The sequence below is a fragment of the Schistocerca gregaria genome, chromosome 2 (genome assembly GCF_023897955.1).
Source record: "Schistocerca gregaria isolate iqSchGreg1 chromosome 2, iqSchGreg1.2, whole genome shotgun sequence".
NCBI classification, from domain to species: Eukaryota; Metazoa; Arthropoda; class Insecta; order Orthoptera; family Acrididae; genus Schistocerca; species Schistocerca gregaria.
In genome coordinates this window covers 363476795-363500756 of record NC_064921.1, presented here as the reverse complement: position 1 = coordinate 363500756, position 23962 = coordinate 363476795, and the positions used below count along the sequence as shown (strand labels likewise).

General features: G+C 37.9%; 2 protein-coding genes across 3 annotated transcripts in view; one reads left to right on the top strand and one right to left on the bottom strand.

Moving 5' to 3' along the window:
* LOC126337077 (uncharacterized) overlaps window positions 1-23962 on the bottom strand; it is a 327185-nt gene that overhangs the window by 195047 nt on the left and 108176 nt on the right. The window lies entirely within an intron of this gene.
* On the top strand, window positions 2530-23830 carry LOC126337079 (uncharacterized). Its single transcript, XM_050001428.1, has 6 exons — window positions 2530-3187; window positions 4931-4997; window positions 14148-14323; window positions 14410-14571; window positions 15254-15408; window positions 21473-23830. The coding sequence occupies exons 1-6, from the start codon at window positions 3151-3153 to the stop codon at window positions 21560-21562; spliced, it is 687 nt and encodes a 228-aa protein (XP_049857385.1). The 5' UTR covers window positions 2530-3150; the 3' UTR covers window positions 21563-23830.

Genomic DNA, 23962 nt, shown 5'->3' with positions numbered 1-23962 from the left:
CAGAGATCTCGTGTGGATCTGCAAATCTGTACCTAGGGTTGACAAAGTGAACAGAGAGTGAATAAGTGCTCCTTGAGCCAAACAGTTCACCATTTCATTCCACGAGATACCCACATGACTTGGGACCCAGGGAAAGACAACTGAGCAGGCATCACAACATAGGTCAGCGAGAAACTCGTGAATAGCAGAGACTGAAGAGTGACAAGAATAGCATCAATCACTAGTGTGGAGACTGCTCATTGAGTCAGGCATGTTAAAACACAGTCAAGAAAGGCCAGTTTAATGAAACAGAGGGCTCTGCTGACAGCTGTCATCTCTGCTGCAAACACACTACATCTTCCTGGCAGCGAATGGAATTCCATACCAGCGGAAGATGTAAATGCATATCCCATCAGATCCACAGACAAATGGCGAGTGGATCCCTGGAACTCTCAGACTGTGGCTCGTTCAGCCATTGTTTGGCGTTGGGCCTCCAATCCAGTGGCTGCCATGGAAAGGGAGCTGTCACTGGTAAATGTCAAAGGAGGTGAAAGCTTTTCTGGCTGGGTGCAGGAAATGGTCCCCAGAGAAAATACAACATCAACCACAAGACAATGGGAGATCTGATTTGATGGAGGTTGAGATGAGGGGAAGGGAGGCAATGTACATGTTGATAAAATATAGGCCTTGCTACTAGAGATTAGTCTGGAACTCCTCATCCGTTTGGAGTCTATGATCCCTGCTGAAGATCAACTACTTCGGCCATGTTCGAAGTTTTGTGTCAGGCAGTGATCACAGGTATATCACTTAGACAATCACATGCCTGAAAGAGCTGTATAGATTGGGGGCAGCAGAGGCAGTTTTAAGTAGTAACAGACTATTTTGCATTTTCCCCAGAGACTCAACTTCCACAAATTTATCTTCAAAGCTTGAATGCAGACCAAATATTAGGTGAAATATTTTGCACCCAGCATTTGGCTTGTCCCCTTTCCCATAACGTAGTCAAGGAAGGAAACGTCATAGCATTGTATCTCTCTGCATTAAAATAATCTTTCCCATCTGAAGATACTGCTGGGGCTTTGGGGCTCCCAGCAGAAGATAGTTAAATTCACTTATGTGCTAACCTTCTGCCATGGTACAACCCACTCCGAATGGGGGGCTTTCCCCACTGATGCCACCCAGCCACACAACAGTTATCTGGACAATACACCATTGCCCAGAGTTCTTGTGAGCCAGCCGTGACGAGTACATACTCCTTGGCTTGCACGGGGAGTTTTCATGTCAGGTCAGGTGGCTACCAACGTGCAGGTACTTTATGAGCAAAGGAGGGAGGGGGTCTGTTTCTTATATTCTTTCTGTGCAATACTGTGCAGAAAGAGGTGCAATCGTGATGAACTTACACCGCTATCTGATAAATCAGTTATCACCAAAGGCATTGTCCTATCTTTATTTCGTCCCATTTAACTACAATGCAGACAATGTCGACTTCCACTTAGATTGTAATAAAGAGCAAGTCAGCTTAACCTAATGTATTAGAATTTGGCATGTATAATGCAATTTAATACAAGGAAATGGCAAAAATAAGGTAATAGCCAATAATATTATAAACATGACGACCATGCAACTGTAAAAATCAAATAGGCCCTACACAATTATATCACTTTACATTCATTACACACATTTTTTCAGACGTGTATTTCATAAACACAAATAGCACAAAAATATCATTATTATATTCTGCTATACACAGCAAACGACTAATTGTACATAACTAGGTGTAATATATTTCTGACTCATACTTTGTTGTAGACGCTTTGAAAACATTTTATTAGTTGAATATCTGAATATCGCGAACATTTTTGAACATCCGTGGCGCTCACTTTTCCAGTGTGAACCGAGGCTAATACACACTGGCCGTCACGTAACGTTAAATCAATTCGTTTAGCCCAGAAACTGAGGTTATTAGTTACGATCCGACACAGAAGCTGGAGTATATTTTCGGAATTGAGGAAACGCAATGAAAAAGTTTATTAATGACCAAAACAAAGTTTATAACGTATCTTCCTGAACAATTTTGTGTGGTAAGGTCCTGAGAGGTGAAACATTTCAAAACATTGACATTTATTGGCTAGCGAAAACAAATACACAAAAACACATAAGGTTACGAAGAGGGCTTGTTTATTTTATCAATTTTTTCCCTTACGTAACTAGTAACGTTATAAACAACTGTACCGGTATTTTTCTCTTTCATTGGAGGTGACTTTCACTTAAAATGTTAATTAATTGAAATTGCTTTATCAGTTTACGTCGATAAAATACAGAGGTGACATCAGCTCTGTTCTGTTCTTGTAAATCCCAAATAATGTTTCGCTTTCAGATATCTGAACTCCCTGTGGAACAGTTACAATTTTCCAACAAAACAAAGCACAACTATAAAATAAAAGCACGAATTCCATTATCACAACTTGATAGAGTCCAATATTAGCAGACAACGACACTGTCGAGACTTTCTTGCCGAAAAACCGTGACGTGACGGGCCCTATGAATCCTGTCGTTTGAAATGCATTGTGGAAAGACTTGACATGACATCACGGCCAGAGTGAAATGAGTACAACCTTCTTTTCTTGCTGTCCAAGCAAAATTTAATTATTGGCTACGACTGGGGATCTACATGGTTCCTGGGAATTGTTTTCATTTTCTTTACGTTGTAAGTCTATACATCAACGCGATTCATTTACTGAAAAATGGTAAAGAACTGTTTAGTAAAAACTAAAATGACACTATTAACAGTTAACAAAATTATAAGTGAACATTGGCGAATATTCTGTGAAGCGTTCATTGGCATTTGCAAACGCAAAGGAAATATACTAATTGGTCACCACGTGTATATTGAACCAACATTGTCACATAATATTGTACAGCTTTCACGTAACTCATATCTCATGCATGTAATAAATTAACTGTTATCAAATAAAAATTCATTCATTCCTCCATTGCACCTAGCACAAAATGTTTTAAAATAGGCGTGGTCCTCAAATGTCATCCTTAAGAAACGTATGACGTCAAAGATAAAATGGCGCAAGCGCTGTAGATTGAAAACAATATCGAGTGTGTTTACGGGAAACAGGACTTCGAATGTTTTGATTGAAAGCTTAAAGAAAATTTGTAAAAATGACAGCTGGAAAACAAGATTACCCAAAGGCATCAAGTAAGTATGATGTTCTGTTTCTGACCATTCTTAATTTTGGGCAAGGCGAAAAACGAAGGGAAATTGAACCACATTCTTTGTTTATTTCTCCGATTTTGTTGTAATTATGCGCGATTTTTATTCTTATGAAATTATAGCAATGTAATTGTAGGATACTAAGGAGCATCCGATAATGCTCCCATTAAAATGTAAAGTAGCTGGATACGATCGATAAATCTGGTTGTAATGCATAATGTTCCTTTAAAAAGTTAGATAGGCCTATTGTATTTTCTTAATGCACAACATCATTAAATGCAGGATGCATCTAATTTCTGATGTTATGCAGTGTCACATAGCAGCTTTAGTATGTTACAAGTAAAAGGATTTGATACTGAAGTGCCATACCTGGGATTTCTGGGGAAATATGGGGTACACTTTCACTAGCAAAAATTACCTATAGTCAGAAATAACGATTACATTTCGTTTTTCTTCGGTCGACGTTTCTGACTGACAGATATTGCGTTACAGAATGACCTGCCTTATTGTTGTGGCGTGAAATGTTTGATTTTTACTATCAAACAAGCAGTATCTGCGTCTGTATTTTATAAACGACAGGGAAGTGCATGGCAGAGGGTACATTCCACTGTAGCATTTATTAGGGTGTCTTCCTGTTCCATTCGCATATTGAGCGCGAAAAGAATGATTGAGTGCCTCTGTGCGTGCAATAATTATTCTAATCTTACCCTCACTATCCCTATGTGAGCTTTATGTAGGGGTTGTGGTATATTCCCGGGGTCATCAGTTAATGCCAGTGCTTGAAATACTATTAATAGACATTATCACGATAGTTTACATCTCTCTTCGAGAGTCTTCCAGTTCTGTCCCATAAGCATCTCTGCGACACTTTTCCATGGATTTAACAAACCTTTGACCATTCATGCTGCTCTTGCTGTATACATTCAATATCCCTGTTAGTCCTATGTGGTACAGGTCCCACACACTTGAGCGGTATTCTACAACCACTTGCACGAGTTATTTGTAAGGGATATCCTTTGTAAACTGATTGCACTTCCCCAGTAGTCTACCAATAAACCGAAGTCTACAACCTGCATTACCTGCAACCGAGCCCATGTGATCGTTCAATTTCATACCCGTACAAAGTGTTACATCCAGGAATTTGTTCAAGTCAGCCAATTTCAATAGTGACTCAATAATAATAATATTATTATTATAATAATATACTACGTTTCTTCTTTTTGTTAAGTGCACAATTTTATATTTGTGAACATTTCAAGCAATTTGCCAATATGTTGCTTGAGGCTTTCCCGACGGACATGTTGTATGTATGGTTCTTGGCTGAGACGTCGGATGTCGTAGTTTCCACTATGACATCCGACGTCTCGTCTGAGAACCATATATACAATTTGCCAATCTTTGCACCACTTTCAAATCCTATCAAGATCTGACTGAATATTTATAAAGCTTCTTTCACACACTACTTCATGATATCTAAATGCATTATCTGCAAAAAATCTGAGGTAACTATTATTATTGTCTGCAAGACCATTGACATACAATATGAACAGCAAGGGTCCCATCAAACTTCCCTGGGGCATACCTGAAGTAAGTTCTACATCTGATAATGACGCTTCATCGAAGGTAACATGCTGTGTCCTCCCTACCAATACGTCCTCAATCGAGTCACATATTTCACTTGATACCACATATGACAGTACTTTTGACAATAAGCATATTATGTTTCAGATGCTCTGGTGTTTGGTGGAATGCTGACATTCATAGCTGGTATGATGCTTCTTATGGCATTTGCAAGGTAAGAGGAATTCTAAAAAGGATTGCTCAGAAAAATATATTCAAACTGGAAGTCTAATAATGGTAGGATGTTAAAACTGATGTGGATTGTAAGTAGGTTCTTCAGTATAGATACATATGTTTTGCTGGCACTTAAGAATGGTGTTTCGTTCATGCACAATTTCTTTTGTATATGGTTTATACCTTTTATCTCAGTTAATGTAGAATACTTTCTAAACAATGTGCAAGTATTTTTAATGATTGGGGATGTATTGATAAAAAAATGAGAAATTGATGCATAAGACTTTCTAAAATTCACTTTCTGAACCATACAGTCCCGTAACAGACTTGTAAGGACACCAAATTTTTGCATTAAGTATTGCATGGTGGCTGAGTTACTGGACATAATTAACAATGCACCTTAATTACATTAATCAAAAAATATTGTTTCTCCATTTTAAGAATATTTTGCCTTATTAAAATTTTTACTTCTGTAGAATTTAGTTGAAACTTCAATAACATGCAAGTATTAGATACATATAAACAGTTTTAAGGTTTTTAAAGACAATTGTTGAGTAATAAGTACATTGAGAATGAAGACCTGAGTTGTATTAAATTGTGCTCCGAAAGTTCCTGAAGCATATTGTATTCATCCTCCTGCATTCCTTCAACTTCAAGCTTCCTCTTTCGTTAATGAAGGTATGTTAATTACATATATGCCCACATAGTTTGGCGAAAATAAGTATTAAATTCGTTTTTGTACCATTATGTTGCTAGGGAGATAAAATACGTTTTACATAAATGAATATATAATGACACGAAAGGAATTTTGTCTGCCTAACAATATGATTCGATGCTTAGTTCATTATTGTTTGTGTAATTATGGGCGTTTTGTGATATAATTTCATAATCTATTATACCAAAGTTATAAAATGCAAACAGTGTGACAAAGTAGACTTGCTGGAAGCAACTGAACAACGTTAGTAGGAAATGTTTATAGCCAGGTTCATGTAAGAAGGCAGCAGCACGAAGCGTTTATACAGAGAGACAGATAATAACACATTGCGGCAGCACCAGTGTGCTCTGTCTCTCTGTCCCATGCTTCACACACTAGCTGTCTCCTGCCCTGGTAACTGGTAACATAAAGATAAGTGCTAGAGCCAGCTAATTTTTCTGCTTCTGAATTTTCTTAGCAGAATATTAATGCTTCAAAAATTATTGACATTGCATCTTAATGTAATCCTTCTCATGTATGCTGTTAAGTCATCCATAATGAGCAATGTACAGTGGATATGGCCGAGTTGCAATCTCTGAAGAGTTGATGGGTGTTACTCTCTGACATGAACTGTTCTGTTTGTTAACTTGTTTCTGCTGATTTCTTTTTTATAGAATTTCTTGATGTGTGGCACAGGTAGCATTTGTTGCACACATTAATGAATATCTCCTCCTCCTCCTCCTCCTCCTCCTCCTCCTCCTCCTCCTCCTCCTCCTCATCATCATCATCATCATCATTTAAGACTCTCCATGATCCGCTATTCAGTGCTAACATTGGTGCCTCTTCTGATGTTAAACCTATTACTTCAAAATCATTCTTAACCGAATCCGGGTACCTTCTCCTTGGTCTGCCCTGACTCCTCCAACCCTTTACTGCTGAACCCATGAGTCTCTTGGGTAACCTTGCTTCTTCCATGAGTGTAACATGACCCCACCACCTAAGCCTGTTCGCCCTGACTGCTAGATTTAGAGAGTTCATTCCCAGTTTTTCTTTGATTTCCTCATTGTGGAAACCCTCCTGCCATTGTTCCCACCTACTAGTACCTGCAATCATCATAGCTACTTTCATATCCGTAACCTCAACCATGTTGATAAGGTAACCTGAATCTACCCAGCTTTCGCTCCCATACAACAAAGTTGGTCGAAAGATTGAACGGTGCACAGATAACTTAGTCTTGGTAGTGACTTCCTTCTTGCAGAAGAGAGTAGATCGTAGCTGAGCACCCACTGCATTAGCTTTGCTACACCTCGCTTCCAGTTCTTTCACTATGTTGCCATCCTGTGAGAATATGCATCCTAAGTACTTTAAACTGTCCACATGTTCTAAATTTGTTCCTCCTATTTGGCAATCAACCGGTTTATATTTCTTTCCCACTGACTACTTTCGTTTTGGAGATGCTAATCTTCATACCATAGTCCTTACATTTCTGATCTAGCTCTGAAATATTACTTTGGAAACTTTCAATCGAATCTGCCATCACAACTAAGTCATCCACATACGCAAGACTGCTTATTTTGTGTTCACATATCTTGATCTCACCCAGCCAGTCTATTGTTTTCAACATATGATCCATAAATAATATGAACAACAGTGGAGACAGGTTGCAACCTTGTCTTATCACTGAAACTACTCTGAACCATGAACTCAATTTACTGTCAACTAACTGCTGCTGACTATCCATGTAAATACCTTTAATTGCTTGCGAAAGTTTGCCTCCTATTCCATAATCTCGTAGAACAGACAATAACTTCCTCCTAGGAACCCAGTCATATGCCTTTTCTAGATCTATAAAGCATAGATACAGTTCCCTGTTCCACTCTTAACACTTCTCCATTATTTGCCGTAAGCTAAAGATCTGGTCCTGACAACCTCTAAGAAGCCTAAACCCACACTGATTTTCATCCAATTGGTCCTCAACTAATACTCGCACTTTCCTTTCAACAATACCTGAGAAGATTTTACCCACAACGCTGATTAAAGATATACCTCTGTAGTTGTTACACTCTTTTCTGTCTCCATGTTTAAAGATTGGTGTGATTACTGCTTTCATCCAGTCTGATGGAACCTGTCCCGACTCCCGCACCATTTCAATTATCCTGTGTAGCCATTTAAGACCTGACATTCCACTGTATTTGATTAGTTCTGACTTAATTTCATCCACCCCAGCTGCTTTATTGCACTGCAATCTATTGACCATTTTCTCCACTTCCTCAAATGTGATCCTATTTACATCATCATTACTGTCCCATTCTACCTCAAAATCTGAAACATTACTGATCGTATTTTCATCTACGTTGAGCAACTCTTCAAAATATTCCCTCCATCTGCCCAAGGCATCCACAGGATTCACCAGCAGTTTTCTTGACCTGTCCAAAATACTTGTCATTTCCTTCTTACCCCCCTTTCAAAGACTACTAATTACACTCCAGAATGGTTTTCCAGCAGCTTGACCTAAAGTCTGCAACCTGTTTCCAAAGTCTTCCCAAGATTTCTTCTTGGATGCTGCAATTATCTGTTTGACTTTGTTTCTTTCTTCGACATAACTTTCTCTGTCTACCTGAGTTCTAGTATGTAGCCATTTTTGATACGCCTTCTTTTTCCTTTTACAGGCTGCCTTGACTGTGTCATTCCACCAAACTGTTTGCTTCATCCTACTTTTACGCACTACTGTTCCAAGACATTCTTTAGCCACTTCTAGTACTGTGTCCCTGTACCTTGTCCATTCATTTTCCGATGACTGTAATTGACTACATTCAACTAACTGGTACCTTTCTGAGATCGCTGTTATGTACTTGTGCCTGATTTCCTTATCCTGAAGTTTCTCCACTCTCATCCTCCTACATATGGACCTGACCTCCTGCACTTTAGGCCTCACAATCCCAATTTCACTGCAGATTAAATAATGATCAGTGTCATCAAAGAATCCCCTGAATACACGTGTGTCCCTAACAGCCTTCCTGAATTCCTGGTCTGTTATTATATAGTCAATGACAGAACTGGTTCCCCTGCCTTCCCAAGTATACTGGTGAACGTTCTTATGTTTAAAAAAGGAGTTTGTGATTACTAAGCCCATACTGGCACATAAATCCAAGAGTAGTTTCCCGTTCCTGTTGGCCTCCATATCCTCTCCAAATTTACCCATAACCTTTTCATACCCTTCTGCTCGATTTCCAATCCTGGCATTAAAATCACCCCTGAGCAGAACACTGTCCTTGTCCTTTACTCTAACAACTACATCACTGAGTGCCTCATAAAAACTATCCATCTCATCTTGATCTGTCCCTTCACAATGCGAATATACTGACACAATCCTAATTTTCTTGCTAGACACTGTCAAATATATCCACATCAGTCGTTCGTTTACATACCTTACTGCAACTACACTGGGTTCCATTTCTTTCCTGATGTAAAGTCCTACACCCCATTGTGCTATTCCTGCTTTGACTCCCGACAGGTAGACCTTGTATTCTCCCACTTCCTCTTCTTTCTCACCCCTTACCTGAATGTGACTAACAGCTAAAACGTTCAGCCCCATCTTACTTGCAGCCTCTGCAAGCTCTACCTTCTTCCCAGAGTAGCCCCCATTGATATTAATAACTCCCCATCTCATTACCATTTGTTTGCCAAGTCATATCTTAGGAGTCCCTGGTTTGTCAGTTAGAGGTGGGACTCCGTCACCTCCAAAAGTCCGAGGCATTTTGCTCCGATTGTTGCCAGCATCATATTTAAAGCACCGGGGAAGCAGGTTGCAAGCCTTACTTGCCCCGAGTCCCATTGAGTTTTACCCCTAACGGTTGAGGCACTAACAGGTGGATTTGGTAGTCTTTGCCGTAGGAGCACAAAGGTGACTCAGAATATGTCCGAGATGCCCAGCCTTATTCCAAAGTAACTGGTATCCCGACTGTCGGGACCACTTACTTGGCCACTCATATATTGCCTGTGGTTCATGAGCTAGGACATGACTACAGGAACCCACACCATGAGCCACTAATGAATATCTAAACCTATAAAAATCTTTACCACTTATGCAACATATATTCAATCGGACATGAACACAACACTTCACCAAAGCCAAAATAAATGGATCAAATATGATAATTTACAGATACTGGGCACTAGCAGTTTTACCAATATATGCAGTATCTCCCAAACAAGGACTGAAAGCAAAAATTTTCTGGTTTTGCAAAATATCAAAGGTTTTCTCTAATCGAAGTAACTTGGGCATGGCAGCATACAGAACGGTAACACTAAAATTTAGTATACAGGAATCATTTTTCCATTCTAAAACCAATAAAGTATATATCAGTGCAGTCAGGAAAGACTTTAGAATTTAATGTAGTAAATGTAAATTTTCCATTGGTAAAAGTTACACAGTATCCATAAAAGAATAATTCAGTGATTTTTAAAGGAATTGCAGATTAGATTAGGTATCATGTTGTTTGGTTGGTGCAAAGTGAGTTTGTCCTTCTGGGTGTGGAAAAAGTAAGACAAAACACTACATAACATACATATTTTGCACAAAAATTTGATGCTTAAATTTAGTGTTAATTTTGCAGATTCTTATTGAACTAATATTAAAGGTGTCTGGGGGAGTGGGGGGGGACACCAACTTCGGTGTAAGTGTGTGTGTGTGTGTGTGTGTGTGTGTGTGTGTGTGTGTGTGTGTGTGTGTGTGTTGGGGGGGGGGGATCTTCTCTAAACCACTGGATTGGTTTCAACCAAATTTGCCACAGAAACAACAGGCCTCATTAGTTATCAGCACTGTGGGTTTCATAGCCTCCTAGCTCCAGTAACAATGAAGACACGAGTTCCTTGCATAAGGCTGCATGGCACGACAGGCTTTGCAGGGATGCCTGCATGTCAGGGACAAGGAACTGTTTTCCAGCCTTTCCCGTGTGACTAGATTTGCTGTGGGAGTAGTATTGGCCTGACATCATCGAACTGTTGAGATAGAGAGAGAAAGTGATTGACAAAGCAAGGGGGATGAGGAAATGGGCATAGAAGGCATAGGGGGAGGAGATTTTCGAGGCAGGTAAAAAGAGTGACGGCATGGAAAAGATGGACGGGGGGGGGGGGGGGGGGAGGAGAGAGAGAGAGAGAGAGAGAGAGAGAGAGAGAGAGAGAGAGAGAGAGAGAGAGACGATGAGGTCAACAAATAGACAGTGGGAGGAAGGGGGTGAACACAGAGAGGGTGAGGTTGAGTGTTCAGTATGTGTGTCAAAAACAGCTGTGGGCAAAAGGCTGTATATACATAAAAGAATTATTAGACTACTGTACTAAGACATCAGTAATAAATGAATAAATGTGTAATTTATAAGTCAGCTGGGTCTGTTAAGATATTCATGACTGGATGAGGAGTTGGCTGCAAGTAAATTTAATAGACTCTTCTGAAAGTACATTTTTATTAGTAACTAATCTTACGGGCATGAGGATAAATATGAATACCTACTTCTTTGAACAAGTTTCCACAGGAAATTCTGGAATTCATATCACTTGTCATTAATTCATATTACAGACTTCTGGAAATGTAAAATTTTATTTGATATGAGCAGTACAAAGTCACTAACAAAACTGTCCGCCCCCAGCAGCTGAGTGGTTAGCGCGACAGAATGTCAGTCCTAAGGGCCCAGGTTCTATTCGTGGCTGGGTCGGAGATTTTCTCCGCTCAGGGACTGGATGTTGTGTTGTCCCGTTATCATCATTTCATCCCCATTGACGCACAATTTGAAAGACTTTCACCCGACGAACAGTCTACCTGACGGGTGGCCCTAGTCACAAGACATTTACATTTATTAGACAAACTAAGATGGTTTGTGTGTGTTCCGTCAATACATATTGCCGTTTGGTTTCCCATTTCAGGGATCGTTTAAAGTCTGATAGCTTGTGATTTTCTGCTCCAAGTGAGTTGTTTTGGTCTTCTCCCTGTCATTCCCATGTAATCCTTAGACTGTATATCATGCCAGTTAACTGACTAAAACAATTTTACTATGTGATGTATTGCTTAGCATAGCTGGTATAAGAGAAAACCCTTTGTATTCAGTTGGTAAAATCTTGACATTCTTATTTCATTTCTTATTACTGTAGGCCTAACTGACATTGTGCCACGTTTTCATTGTTAAGGTGAGACAGCCTAGCAGCTTTATGTTCAGTATTATTGCTTATCAAGATGTTTAACCCTGAATAATCTTTACAGTGCATCAGCTCAGTCATGAATGTTGAATGTATTGGTATGGGAATATTACTTGCTGTGGCATTGTATGTTTTGTATTAATTTGTACTTTGTTCAGAAAGCACCTTCCTCAAGCATGACTATGGCACAGTCTTGAGTGCGTACTCTGTTCTCTAGACCCCATTGACACACTGTATGCATTCATTTGCTCGAGGTCCCTATAAAAAGAAGAGTTAAAATATTTTATTGTGTGTAAGGAGGGAGTTAGCACATTTTATCTAAAACCTTTCCTGAATGACTGTGACGTTATCTTTCGGTGTTAATACTGTTGGCTAAGATAAGTATATGATAGCTAATTGAAACCCTTAGCTGCCAACAGGGGTTGTTGATATACCTCGATGGGGACAGCGGTAAATGTGTGTGTCCCAATCGAGACTCGAACCTGGGACCTCCTGCTTACATGGCAGATGCTATGTCCATCTGAGCCACCAAGGACACAGATGAATAGCGCAACTGCAGGAACTTATCCCTTGCACGCTTGCTGTGAGACCCACATTCCCAACTGTCCACAATCTACATATGTAATGTTTCTAATAGATATTTGCTCATCCACACATTACTCGTGCACAGTAAGGTGAAGATTCCTGTCCCAGGTTCAAGTCCCGGTTGGGACACACATTTTCAGCTGTCCCCATCGAAATATATCAAAAACACCTGTCGGCAGCTGAGGGTTTCAGTTAGTTATCATTTATTCTACAGAAGCTGCACAGTCATCAATGGTATCTGTTCTTTCAAGAACAGTTACTATCTTCATATAAGATAGGTATAGATGGCTGTTCTCATTACATTCACATGTCTCGAGCAAATGAATGTTGCCATCGCCACCACTGATTTGTGTGTTTAGTGCTTCTTGTGCTGAAGCAGCTCTGCAATTAGTTGATACAGTCAGAGGTGGCTGTTTGCTAATTTCATTGTAGCTCTTAAGCTCTTCATTTTATATTATTGCTGTTGTGTTTCTTCGTTTTGAGCTCGTATTGCTAATAAAGACATGTTTGGCCTTTTGTTTATAGATACAATAATTAGGCGTCTTATCATTCTGATATAATGTACCTTTTTCTGTGGTGGCTTTTTATGTTATAATGTTCATTGGTAATTTATGTAGAAGAAAATAGTATCCTGCAAATAGAGTGTGGTCTGTAATTTAGTATGCGGATCAGTTTATGTATATAAAGATGTCATTGGGGGGAAAAAAGATTGAGCACAGCCATAAACATAACCACCTTAAAGTGATGCAAATCTTCAAGATCAGAGTTTAAAAAGGGTTTGTTTTGGGCTCTAAGGAATGTAATGATGATTAAAACTGAATGGTTAATAGTATCAGTCACCTTGGAAGGCTCAGTTTAGAAAAACCTTCAGAAGACAAAAAATTGAACAAACCATTCTGATGTCACCAAATTTCGGTTGTCTGAAATCAGTTCCTGATAGTAGCGACTAATGAAGATTTTCGACATAGGAGAGCATAATTGAAGATGAAACACCCAATTTGTGATATTTAACATCATTGTGTCCAGTTTGATGGCTTATTTACCGGTTCTGATCACTATTTTTGATCTCCAATTTGTGTTCAGAGCTATTTCCAATAACACCTTGCTTACAGTTTGTGTGACTTCCCTTATTAGCACTATTTATTTAGCTTTTTAATACTTTCAAGTAAATAACTGTTGCTTCATGAAGTGAAGTAGTAGTTTTTGTATTACATTTAAGGTACTCAATTTTTTTTTTTTTAAACTGTTAATACTAAAGGTGACCGTATTCCAAATAGAGTTTATACAAAACACACCAAATTGTTAGAGATTAAACTTAGACATGTAATTGTTACAACTGTAGGTTGTGAAGCTCTCCCATGATCAGCAGTTCATATGCTTAATGCTGGAACTATAACAACATGATCTGTAAATAACTGATAGCATAAATAGTGGTTCACACTAAAGGTTGTGTAAAAAACAGCTGCCAGATACATTATTCAAAAAATGTTTGTGTCATGTAGTTGGAAATTTGAGTTTGATGGAACTGATCCACAACTTTAATTTTGGGGCATTTTAATAATATGAAAATTCACATTGCCATTTAACACTTCAGTTATTTGAGAAAGCTCATTTAATTACTTTTTTGACTGCTCTTTTTTGTAAATTTGTTGATCATGCTCATTTGATTGTTTCTGATTGCAGCCCATATTGGATACAGTCATATCAGGAAACATTTAGTAATTTTAAGCACATGGGATTGTGGGAGTACTGCTTTGAACAATTCCGTTATCCGTATTATCAGTTTCCTAAACTGTTTGATGGATGTCACTACGTATTCAGTCAAGAATATTATGTTATTAGAGAATGGTTGCTTCCAGGTGGGTAACATTTGGCTTTGCTTCAAAATTAGTAGTTTGGATGCTTCTTTTGCACCATTTTTTCTGATATATGAATCAATTTACAGGTTGGCTTATGGTTGTTCAGGCTTTCGTAACATTAGCACTGATGTTGTCATTCACATCTCAAAGCATCATTGCTCTGGAACTTGTCCGTTGGCCACTGGAATTTGTCTTGACATACGAGTGGTTTTTATCAGGAATTGCTTTCTTGTGCAATGCTATCACAGGTAATTTATTTCTTTTGCAGAACTGTAGCTCTTCTGTTGTGAAATAAGGGTTTGTTGGTTTATTCTATGAGATCATTTATTGTTAAACTGAGAGCAGTAACACTGAATCAAAATTTCTCTGTTTCCATCTGGTTAAAATGTCACAAGCTTTCGACCTGTCACTCCCTGTGGAATACCATTCCACTTGACAGTGGCCAGGGAGTGCTTGGTTGAAAGTTCTTGGCATTTTAACCACTTCGTGTGATGTGGCTGAAAACATTTGATTTAGATATCTTTTACACTGAAATAGTATTAATTGTAAATATTTCGCAGGAAACTTGGTAACACGAGTGCTCCTGTTTTTAGGATGGTTAGAAATAGGTAACAGTCACTGGCAGAGGCAGACATTTCCACGCACTATGCGATTTGAAAGGTGGTGATGCTGTGATCTCTCAGTCACTGTGCAGAATATACTATATGAGTGAATGATGTGAGTGCGCATGTTGAATTGGAGAGAATTATTTTGATGTTGCTATTTTACAGTATAATCTCTTCTCTTTGCCGCTAAATCATTTCTCTTAACTTTATCTTTGATATTCACCATAGGTTTATCTAATAAATGTGTCATTGTGCACACTTTCTCAATGCCAATTTTCTATTAACATTAACTTACTCATTTTTGAATATTTCTTTTTCGTTTCAGCTGCTTTCTTGTTCTTGGCTGTAACTATATTTGGCGGGGAATGTTGGCGCCGTGACTGGATAATGTACCCTAATTTCAACTACCTCTCTTGGTCTTACGGATTTGCTGTGTTATCAATGTTTTGTCATGGATTTTCAGCATTGTTTGTGTACTTGGTGAGTTTTTAAATATGGTATCATATAAATTATCTGAAGTCTGTAGCAGTTGTCAATCACAACTCTATTAGTGACTATCCTGTACATAGTTGAGAGATTTATCACACAGTAATATGGCTTGATTTATAGATAGGTTCTTTACATAGTCAATTTTTTCCCTGTTATATTTTAAGGAGAACCAAAACCGATTACCGTTCCAAAGGTCTTCGTTCATCTTCATTTTGTAAATGTTGCTTGGTATCAAAAATTTGTGCTTCATTTTAAGTTTTTTTGTGAAAGGAAATAAGACATGTTGGCATGGATGGTGACAGCTTATAAGTCGTAGATATGGGTTGGTGAGTGTTGTTTTATGAAACACTGTAATCCAAGAAGCTGTCTTCTTTTCTACAAACCAGGACATCCAGAAGATAAATGCTTTTTGGAGATATGTAGATGATACCCTTGCGGTATGACCGCGTGGGACGAACATTTGAACTCCCCCCATTTGATCGTCTGTTTCACCATAGAAATGGAGGGAGGAGGGGGGGGGAGAGGGATTTGGGGGGGGGGGGGGGGTTAGAGAGAGAGCACTCTCATTTCTAAATGTCATGGTTCGCAGAAAAGAGAGGGCTCTTTGGGTCACAGTATGTTTCGTAAACATACACTGACACTGTGAGCTATGATTTGTGAAAAACCACTGCAAAGAACAGTGTGGGCTTGCATTCACAGGACTAGGACTACCTCAGATCCTGAGCTTAGCAATCTCCGCTCATAGCTCCTCCAGAGCAGTTGTTCAGACAAGCAGATTCACAATGCATTTTGATCAGCACACACTAAACCTCAAGAGCAGTCAGAAGAAGCAGAGGTCTCCATGAGGATGGTTTTCTACCTTATATTGAGTGCAAATGAGGCTAGTACCATTAAAGAAGACCTAGATCTAAGATCAGGAACATGAATCTTCCATTGGCGAGGCGTATCACACTATTAAAGACAGATCTGATGAACATAGATGTCATACCAGATTGGGTCAGCCAGAAAAATCTGCTGTTGCTGAATACTGCCTCAGTACAAGACACAGCACGAACTACTGAGAGAGAAAAATGCTTTAATTCACCTCCATGTACTGGGACTCAGTCATTAAAGAAGAAGTTGAAATATATGTAGCTAACAACTTAATTAACAGAGAGACCAGATTTCGATTCAGTGAAACACGGGAACCAACACTGGCTGCACTAAGGCATGGTTGCCACAAACGAATGCAATGTGTTAACACAGATGGGGAATCAAAATCAGGACAGTTAAGCAGGGCACCTATGTCTTGGGCACAGAAGTATACTGGGGAGTATGTGAGTTGTAGCCAAGGCTTTTCTATACTGTTCATGTGAGTACGTGGCCTGTTTCTCCAGTAGTGGGGCTCTTGGATGTTCTCTATGAAGACGTTTTAGCCCTGCCCCATGGAAACTGCACTTTTTTGGTGAACCGGCACATAAATTAACAGGTCACATCTGAGTATGAGGAGCAATTGCCTTGTAAAAATAATGTGTAGTTTAGAGATAAGGGATGTTCAAAAAGAAATGAGCCAGAGGCATAATTAGAGAAACCAGTACCTATATGTTAGAAGTATTGACCCTGGCTGTTGAGACACTTGTCCCACTGTGACATAAGGCAGTGAATGGCTGTGTCGTAAAATTCCTGGAGTTGCGATATGGGTGAGATTGCCTGGTCGTTTTGATTTGATCGTTCGGCGAAGGGTGGTCAAGGTTTGCAAGTAATGCTGGGCATTCACTCATGTGAATCTCTCTCTGTGACTATGCCATTTGTGGTCCCCTTAAAAAGGCTGTGAAGGGCAAACGATTCACCTCAGACGACACTGTCCAGATGTATGTGCAGAACTGGTTCACATCGCACCCCTGCGAATTTTATGTGACAGCTATTCATGGCCTTGTGTCACAGTGGGGCAAGTGTCTCGAGAGCCAGGGTCAATACTTCTAACATACAAGTACTGGTTTCTGTAATTATGCCTCCAGCTCATTTGTTTTTAATACCATTCTACACAGTGCCCATAAACATTTCACGAATTTATTATGTTGGGAAAGCCTCGAACAGCAAAACAGATTCTGTTGGATAAAAGTCTATTTCCTCTTCCATCTATCATCAATAAGATTGAATAAAATAAATAACAAGAGCAATATTACGAAAATGATTGATGGCTACTCACCATGTAGAGGAGATACTGAATTGCAGACAGGCACAACAAAAAGACTGCGAGACATTTTAGCTTCCAGCAAACTTTCTTGTGATGTAGAAAACACACACACACACACACACACACACACACACACACACACACACACACACACACACACACACACACAGCAACTCAATGTGTCCTCCATATGGAGAGTAGCAATCTATACTTTTGGAATACTGTCATTCCATCCTGGACTTTCCATCCTGGACTTTCCATTGCTTGATTTTAAGTAACACAAGATCATAGTTTACTCAACTCTTAATAAAAGTATTTAATCAGCTTGCTAATTTTCCATATGTTTTTAACTTTACACCAAAACAAATAGAGCTGCACCCCATACATGTACAGTATTTCGGACTACTAAGTACGAACATGAGTGAATACTTGATTGAGGCTGTGTAACATATTGGGTTGGAATTGCACATTAATTTCATTGAAGGAATAAGGGTAACCTGAGATACGAATACACTGAAAGCAAATATGTTCATTTATGAAAAATTAGTTGAAGATTGGAAACACAAGTGTGTGAAATACACCTCTGCCATGTACCTTACGGTAAGTTGTGAAGTTTAAGTGTAGATGAAAACAATTTTATCTTCAGACAGGAGAGTGGTGTTATGCAGAAAAAATTCTGCAGTTCTGGTTCTGTGCTACAGTCCAGCACAAAGCTGGAGACATTTTGTTGAACATCTTAGAACCACATGCAAAAAGCTGTCATTCAAAATAGAAGCAATGTAATGAAGCAATTTCCAGGAGCTAGGGCATAATACCAGCAGTGGAGACAGTGAAACTGGCAAATTATATAATAATGGTTCCAGAGTGTACTTGCACAAAAGACCAACATCCATTTACAGTTGTGCTTAAAATAACAATGTATGCTGTGTTATGTGTATTTTTGTGATGATTTTGAATTTCCAGTCCTCTCTGTATGTCAATACAGTTGCATTAAATCATCCATGCACAACTTTCAACATCAAATTGCTTTCATGCCAAATTTCCTAATTTCTCAGATATATTCTTAGTGTCTGGATACTTGTGCTTTTAAAATGTGTTTATTTTTCTAATTATTTTAATTACATCATATGTAAAATAAATAATGCAAGATTTACCATTTGTGCTGCACAGTATTGCTTACGCATTAATTCTTATCATGAACAGGTCCAAAAGTTGAAATATTTAGAAGCCTAAATATATTTTACAACTAGTGCACATGCAGACAGAGCAGAGAAAGTAATTACATAGGGCTACTGCAATACAATGTTATGGTTTTATCTCTAACATACACACAAAAATATGAAGATGAGTTGCATACTGTTGTTTATGGTTCCTATACTAAATATTATGAAGAGGTACTATGCCTTACTGCCTTCAGAATGTGACTGATGGCCATTATATTCTGTTTATTTAAACTAACAAATATGGTAAAAAGACATTGCACTTTATTTTCTAGAATATCCATGAAATGTTTCCCAGTTCATTGCCATCAATATACACTGCACTGTGTTCAGATGGCTCTTTCCTACTTCTGTCAAACAAGCGAATCTGATCAAATGACTTGAAAAATATTCATTGCATATTTTCCATTACAGGACAACAGGTTGCCTGTATGCTATTCACTGAGAGTAGAAGGCCACACCTCCATACATGATTCAGCCCAATCTGTCCTCAGAATACAATGGAATTGCGATTTCAGAAACATTCTTGAGTATCCCATGAAACATGTTTTGAGAAATGAACTGAGATGTTCTTAAGTATCTCAAGACATGTAGGCTAATTTCTCAGCCTCTATCTCAAGGGAGTGTTACGGGGTGACTCATACTCTCAGTGTACGAAAATAATTGATCAAAGAAGGCCTACAGCATTCTGGTTGTCCGCTGAAAATGCTTTTATGCTAGACGGCTGTAAGGAAATGCAGAATGGCATATATTTTCACTTAATCCACTGCCTTGCAGATTTCTATAGTTGGCTAAATTCATTTTCTCATTACATTTCTGGTAAACTTCTGTAGACTGCCAAGCTCTGAAGAATTAAATGTGCATGTATTGAACCAGTAATATTAAAGAACTCTACATTCATTCATTGAGCCAGCCAGCCAGAGAGGTCATTAAAACAGTTTCTTTCTGTGCATCAATCTTGAGTGAGAGGGTAGGGGGAAAATATGTATTTTCAATGTGCTTTCCCTATTACTGTCAGAATTTTAGCTGACCAGTTTCCAGTAATATCCTGCATTTACCGTATTTACTCGAATCTAAGCCGCACTTTTTTTCCGGTTTTTGTAATCCAAAAATCCGCCTGCAGCTTAGAACTGAGTGCAAAGTAAGTGGAAGTTCTGAAAAATGTTGGTAGGTGCCGCCACAACTAAATTCTGCCATCGAGTATATATAGCACTACACAGGCATGCTTTGCAGGCACAAAGATAAATACTGGCGCCAAACCCTCTGCGTCCGTAAAAAAAAGGGTTGAAGACGAGCTTTTTTTCTCCGCCTCGAGTTTCGACCTCTGCATATTCATACATTATTCAATGAAGTAATCTTCGAATGTAGCAGCATTGCAATGTACTACAAAAATCCGACTGGCAAGACTGTTTGGGATGTTTGTCAATATGGCCAACTAAGTTCTGAATTTTTTCCTACCTGTGAGAAGACATGGTTCCTTATAGGAACTTTTATGAATTGTTAATCGCATGCAGCATCCTCTCCAGCATAAGAAAATACGAATATAAAGATTTTGCCATGTATTCTTTTGTGTTTGCTGCTAACTCATTTAAATCCTGTCTGCCTAATAAACTATGGAACTAGACAGACAACAGCAAACGCGAAAGAATATACATATCGTGTCATGTTTATATTTGTATTATTCTTATGCCTAATAGCAATAGAGTCAGAAATGAAGCACGGCAATTGACTAGATTTTTGAATCTAAGATTACTCTAATTTCAGTGCAGAATGTAATGTAGTAGAGAGGCACCTGCAAAGATTTTCAAAGGGAGATAAATTTTCGCTATACTCTTGTTCAGAACATCATTTATCATACGCTGTCTATTATTTGGTTCTTGTTGATCATTATCAAAGAAAGCAGCAGTGTAAGTAACAACAAATAGCAGTCTCTTGACATTGTTTTGCTAATGAGACAATTCCTCTCCCCTTTTTTATTTGTAAGCAGCTCTCTCTCTTTTTTTAATTGTAAGCGGCGGTAGCATGCACAAAAGCAATCCATGCCGCGAGCAGCGGCAGGTCATAAACGAAGTACGCGAAAAAGGAAGAGTACCCGTATAAAAACGGACAGAGCACCTGACGCATAGCAATGGCTACCTGGTAAAGCTTAACTGCTAAGCTTACGACTCAAACCAAACTACTGTAGCTGTATCGTCGTTCATTCGACCTAAATTGTGTCTCATATTACAATGGACCAACTTTGCTTCAATTTGGAGGTGTGGGAAAGTCTAGATAAAGTATTTCCTCCTTACATCCTAAAAACTGGCTTTGGAGTGTTCTGTTCCACACATAATTGGTAACTATTTCCATTTTATTCACCAAAAGAAGGAAACAGCAGTTCTAAAAGTGAAGAATACTTTTTTTTTAATTTTGTACTGGGACTTCTATCTTAGGAAGGTAATTATATGCTAGCTGATCTCTGTGTCTGTAAATTAAAAAATAATAACATTTTTTTCTTTTGTATGTAACAAAATATTCCTTCACCATCCTATAATTATATTCTAAATAGCCTTTTAATTGGCTGTCTTTACCTGTATGTTCTGAATGAAATGGCATAAAATTTTCAAATTATGTGTTTTTTTTTTTTTTTTTTTTTTTTTTTTTTTTTTTTTTTTTTTAGGATGCTCGTAAGAACTGGATAATGCGCAAAGAAAGTCAGAATTTGGTTGCACAGATGCACCCTAATCCTGGCCGTAATGGTTTTGTATGAAAACAAGATTGAAAAGTGATAGTTGTACTTTCTTGCCATGTTTGCTGGAAATCAGTGGCAGAGAGTACTGAGCATTAGATGTGCAATCTGTATATTTCCAGGAGGAATTTATCTGGTATCTAATGAACTGTATGTGAAAATTACAGAATTTTATGCCTTCGGTATATCTTACACTTCCAGTTATTCTGATTGATTATCTTAACAATATTTTAAGTGTCACATTTGCTTTTAATTTTAGAACACACAACAAATAAGTATTTTTCTGTATAATTGCCTGTGAATAATCATCTGTTACGCACAAAGTGGCACACGGGAGCACATTTACTTTTTTTTTCTTCCCATATGTAAGTTAGTTTTAAGAATAAAGTTGAATCTCACTATATATTGCATTTTAATGTGCTTACAGGCAGTAACAAGATGTAAACACAGGTAATTCATAGCTTTAGTCTTATATTTTATATCACATTTTAGCATACGAAATGTTATTAACACTAACTGCAAAGGAAAACGAATGTTTGTGTGTTTTTCTTCTTCTATTTGTGCATAAGGTGCAACACAAAATTGTTTTGGCCTAGTGCAGTACAAGCAATCTTTTTTGTGACATGTATCTCAACAAAATAACAATTAAGTGTGATGATACCTGATCAATTATCACAAATAATGCAAAATGACTAGAGAGATTTGCAACAATATGTTAAAAAAGCAGCAGTATTCACAGGATTTATCACATAAATATGTTGCTGGTGGTGGATCTCATGTTAAATTTCAGTACTCGAGGTGCTAATAAAAAGTGAGAATGGTTAAAAGACAGCAAAAGTGAGCTGAATAATAATGCACTGTTGTTAATATTGTGTGCAAGTTAGATTTACTGTTAGCATTTGAATACATTGCTATTAATGTACTGATTTTACCTGTATTGTTGTCATAGTTGGAAAGTGAATTATTATGATTGTATTTTTAAGTCAAAAGGTAATGTACCAAAGTCTACTTTCTGTAGAGATATTATTGAAAGATATGGCAATGTTTCCAGTGGTCACATAATTGTTAAAAGTTATCAGAGAAAACAGGTTCATGTGCAGGGGAAAACTTAGCACCTCAAAATTTGCCAATTAATGGAGAGTGAACTTGGTAGATGTGCGTGTTGTTAGCCATCCTACATTACAATTTAACTCCAAAAGATTTTTTGTTTTGCTGCTCTTATGAACCTATTCCCTTTATTTACGTATTAGTTGGTACTATGGTATTTTATGCCTCTATTTTTGGGCTTCAGAGATTTACTGTAGCATGCGAGTCACTAATTTTCTCTAGTTATGATACGGAAGTCCACTGAACATACCAAAGAGCAAATGTAATGGCCTAAATATCCCAAATGTGTAATTGCAAGAAATCCCACATTTCTTTGGACTGACATGGATATCCCCAGTTAATCAACCTATCAAAAGTTTCATGCGATATGCAACAGACAGTGCAGTATTCTTACATCTGTTATGATTTTGTAGAATGTTAACATGAGAGAAATGTTGGGAATTGGCTCAAAACTGATGACTATGTCATTAGAGGTTGATGTATGCTAACAGCTTTTACTGCACTGTAAAATATGATAAGGAATTGCTTGATTGCATTTAACCAGTAATTAAATGTTCAGGTTGCTGGAATTGTGCAAATATTACACAGTTGCACAAAATATGACATATATGCAGTATATATTCTAGCTAATTCAGAACTGTGGGAACAATAAATTTTGTTAAAAACTGTTCCATTACGAAGATTTCAATTTTTGTGTACACTACAATGAAAACATTGTGCATTTATTCTATGGTATATATCCACTGGAACATGCCATTTTCTTTCATAACAATCCGTCCAAATGTTTTATTCTTTTAATATTGAGGCTGACTATTATAAATTATACATGAAGTATTTTAATTTTTTGTGGTTTATATAAATGAAAAGTATAATGTTAGTTGAATACAATCAGTCAGAAACAAAGATTGTGTTCTTTGTTCCTTCTGTCATTTTACATACGACTGTCATTAAATAATTCAGTTTTGTGGAGTCACAATTATTACCAAGAAACAGAAACAAAGTGCAAGTTTTTAATATGTTCATGTATTTTCAGTTAGCATTTGACTCAGTATTTAGTGTATGATTAAGAACTAGATTTTATTGACAGTTTAAAAATCAAATTCTAACTGTTGCTGTATAGAATGTATATTTTTCAATACAACCATGTATTTCTTGGAGATATATAAACTTTGTACTACCTTACCAATACCTGCAATTACATATGACTCTAATCCCTGAAGTAACCCAATTTGGAGCTTATATTCTTTGTCAAAACAGTCATCATTGCGTAAGAAATAACACAGGTCTGGAGATTCAAAAAAATGTCTGATTAAG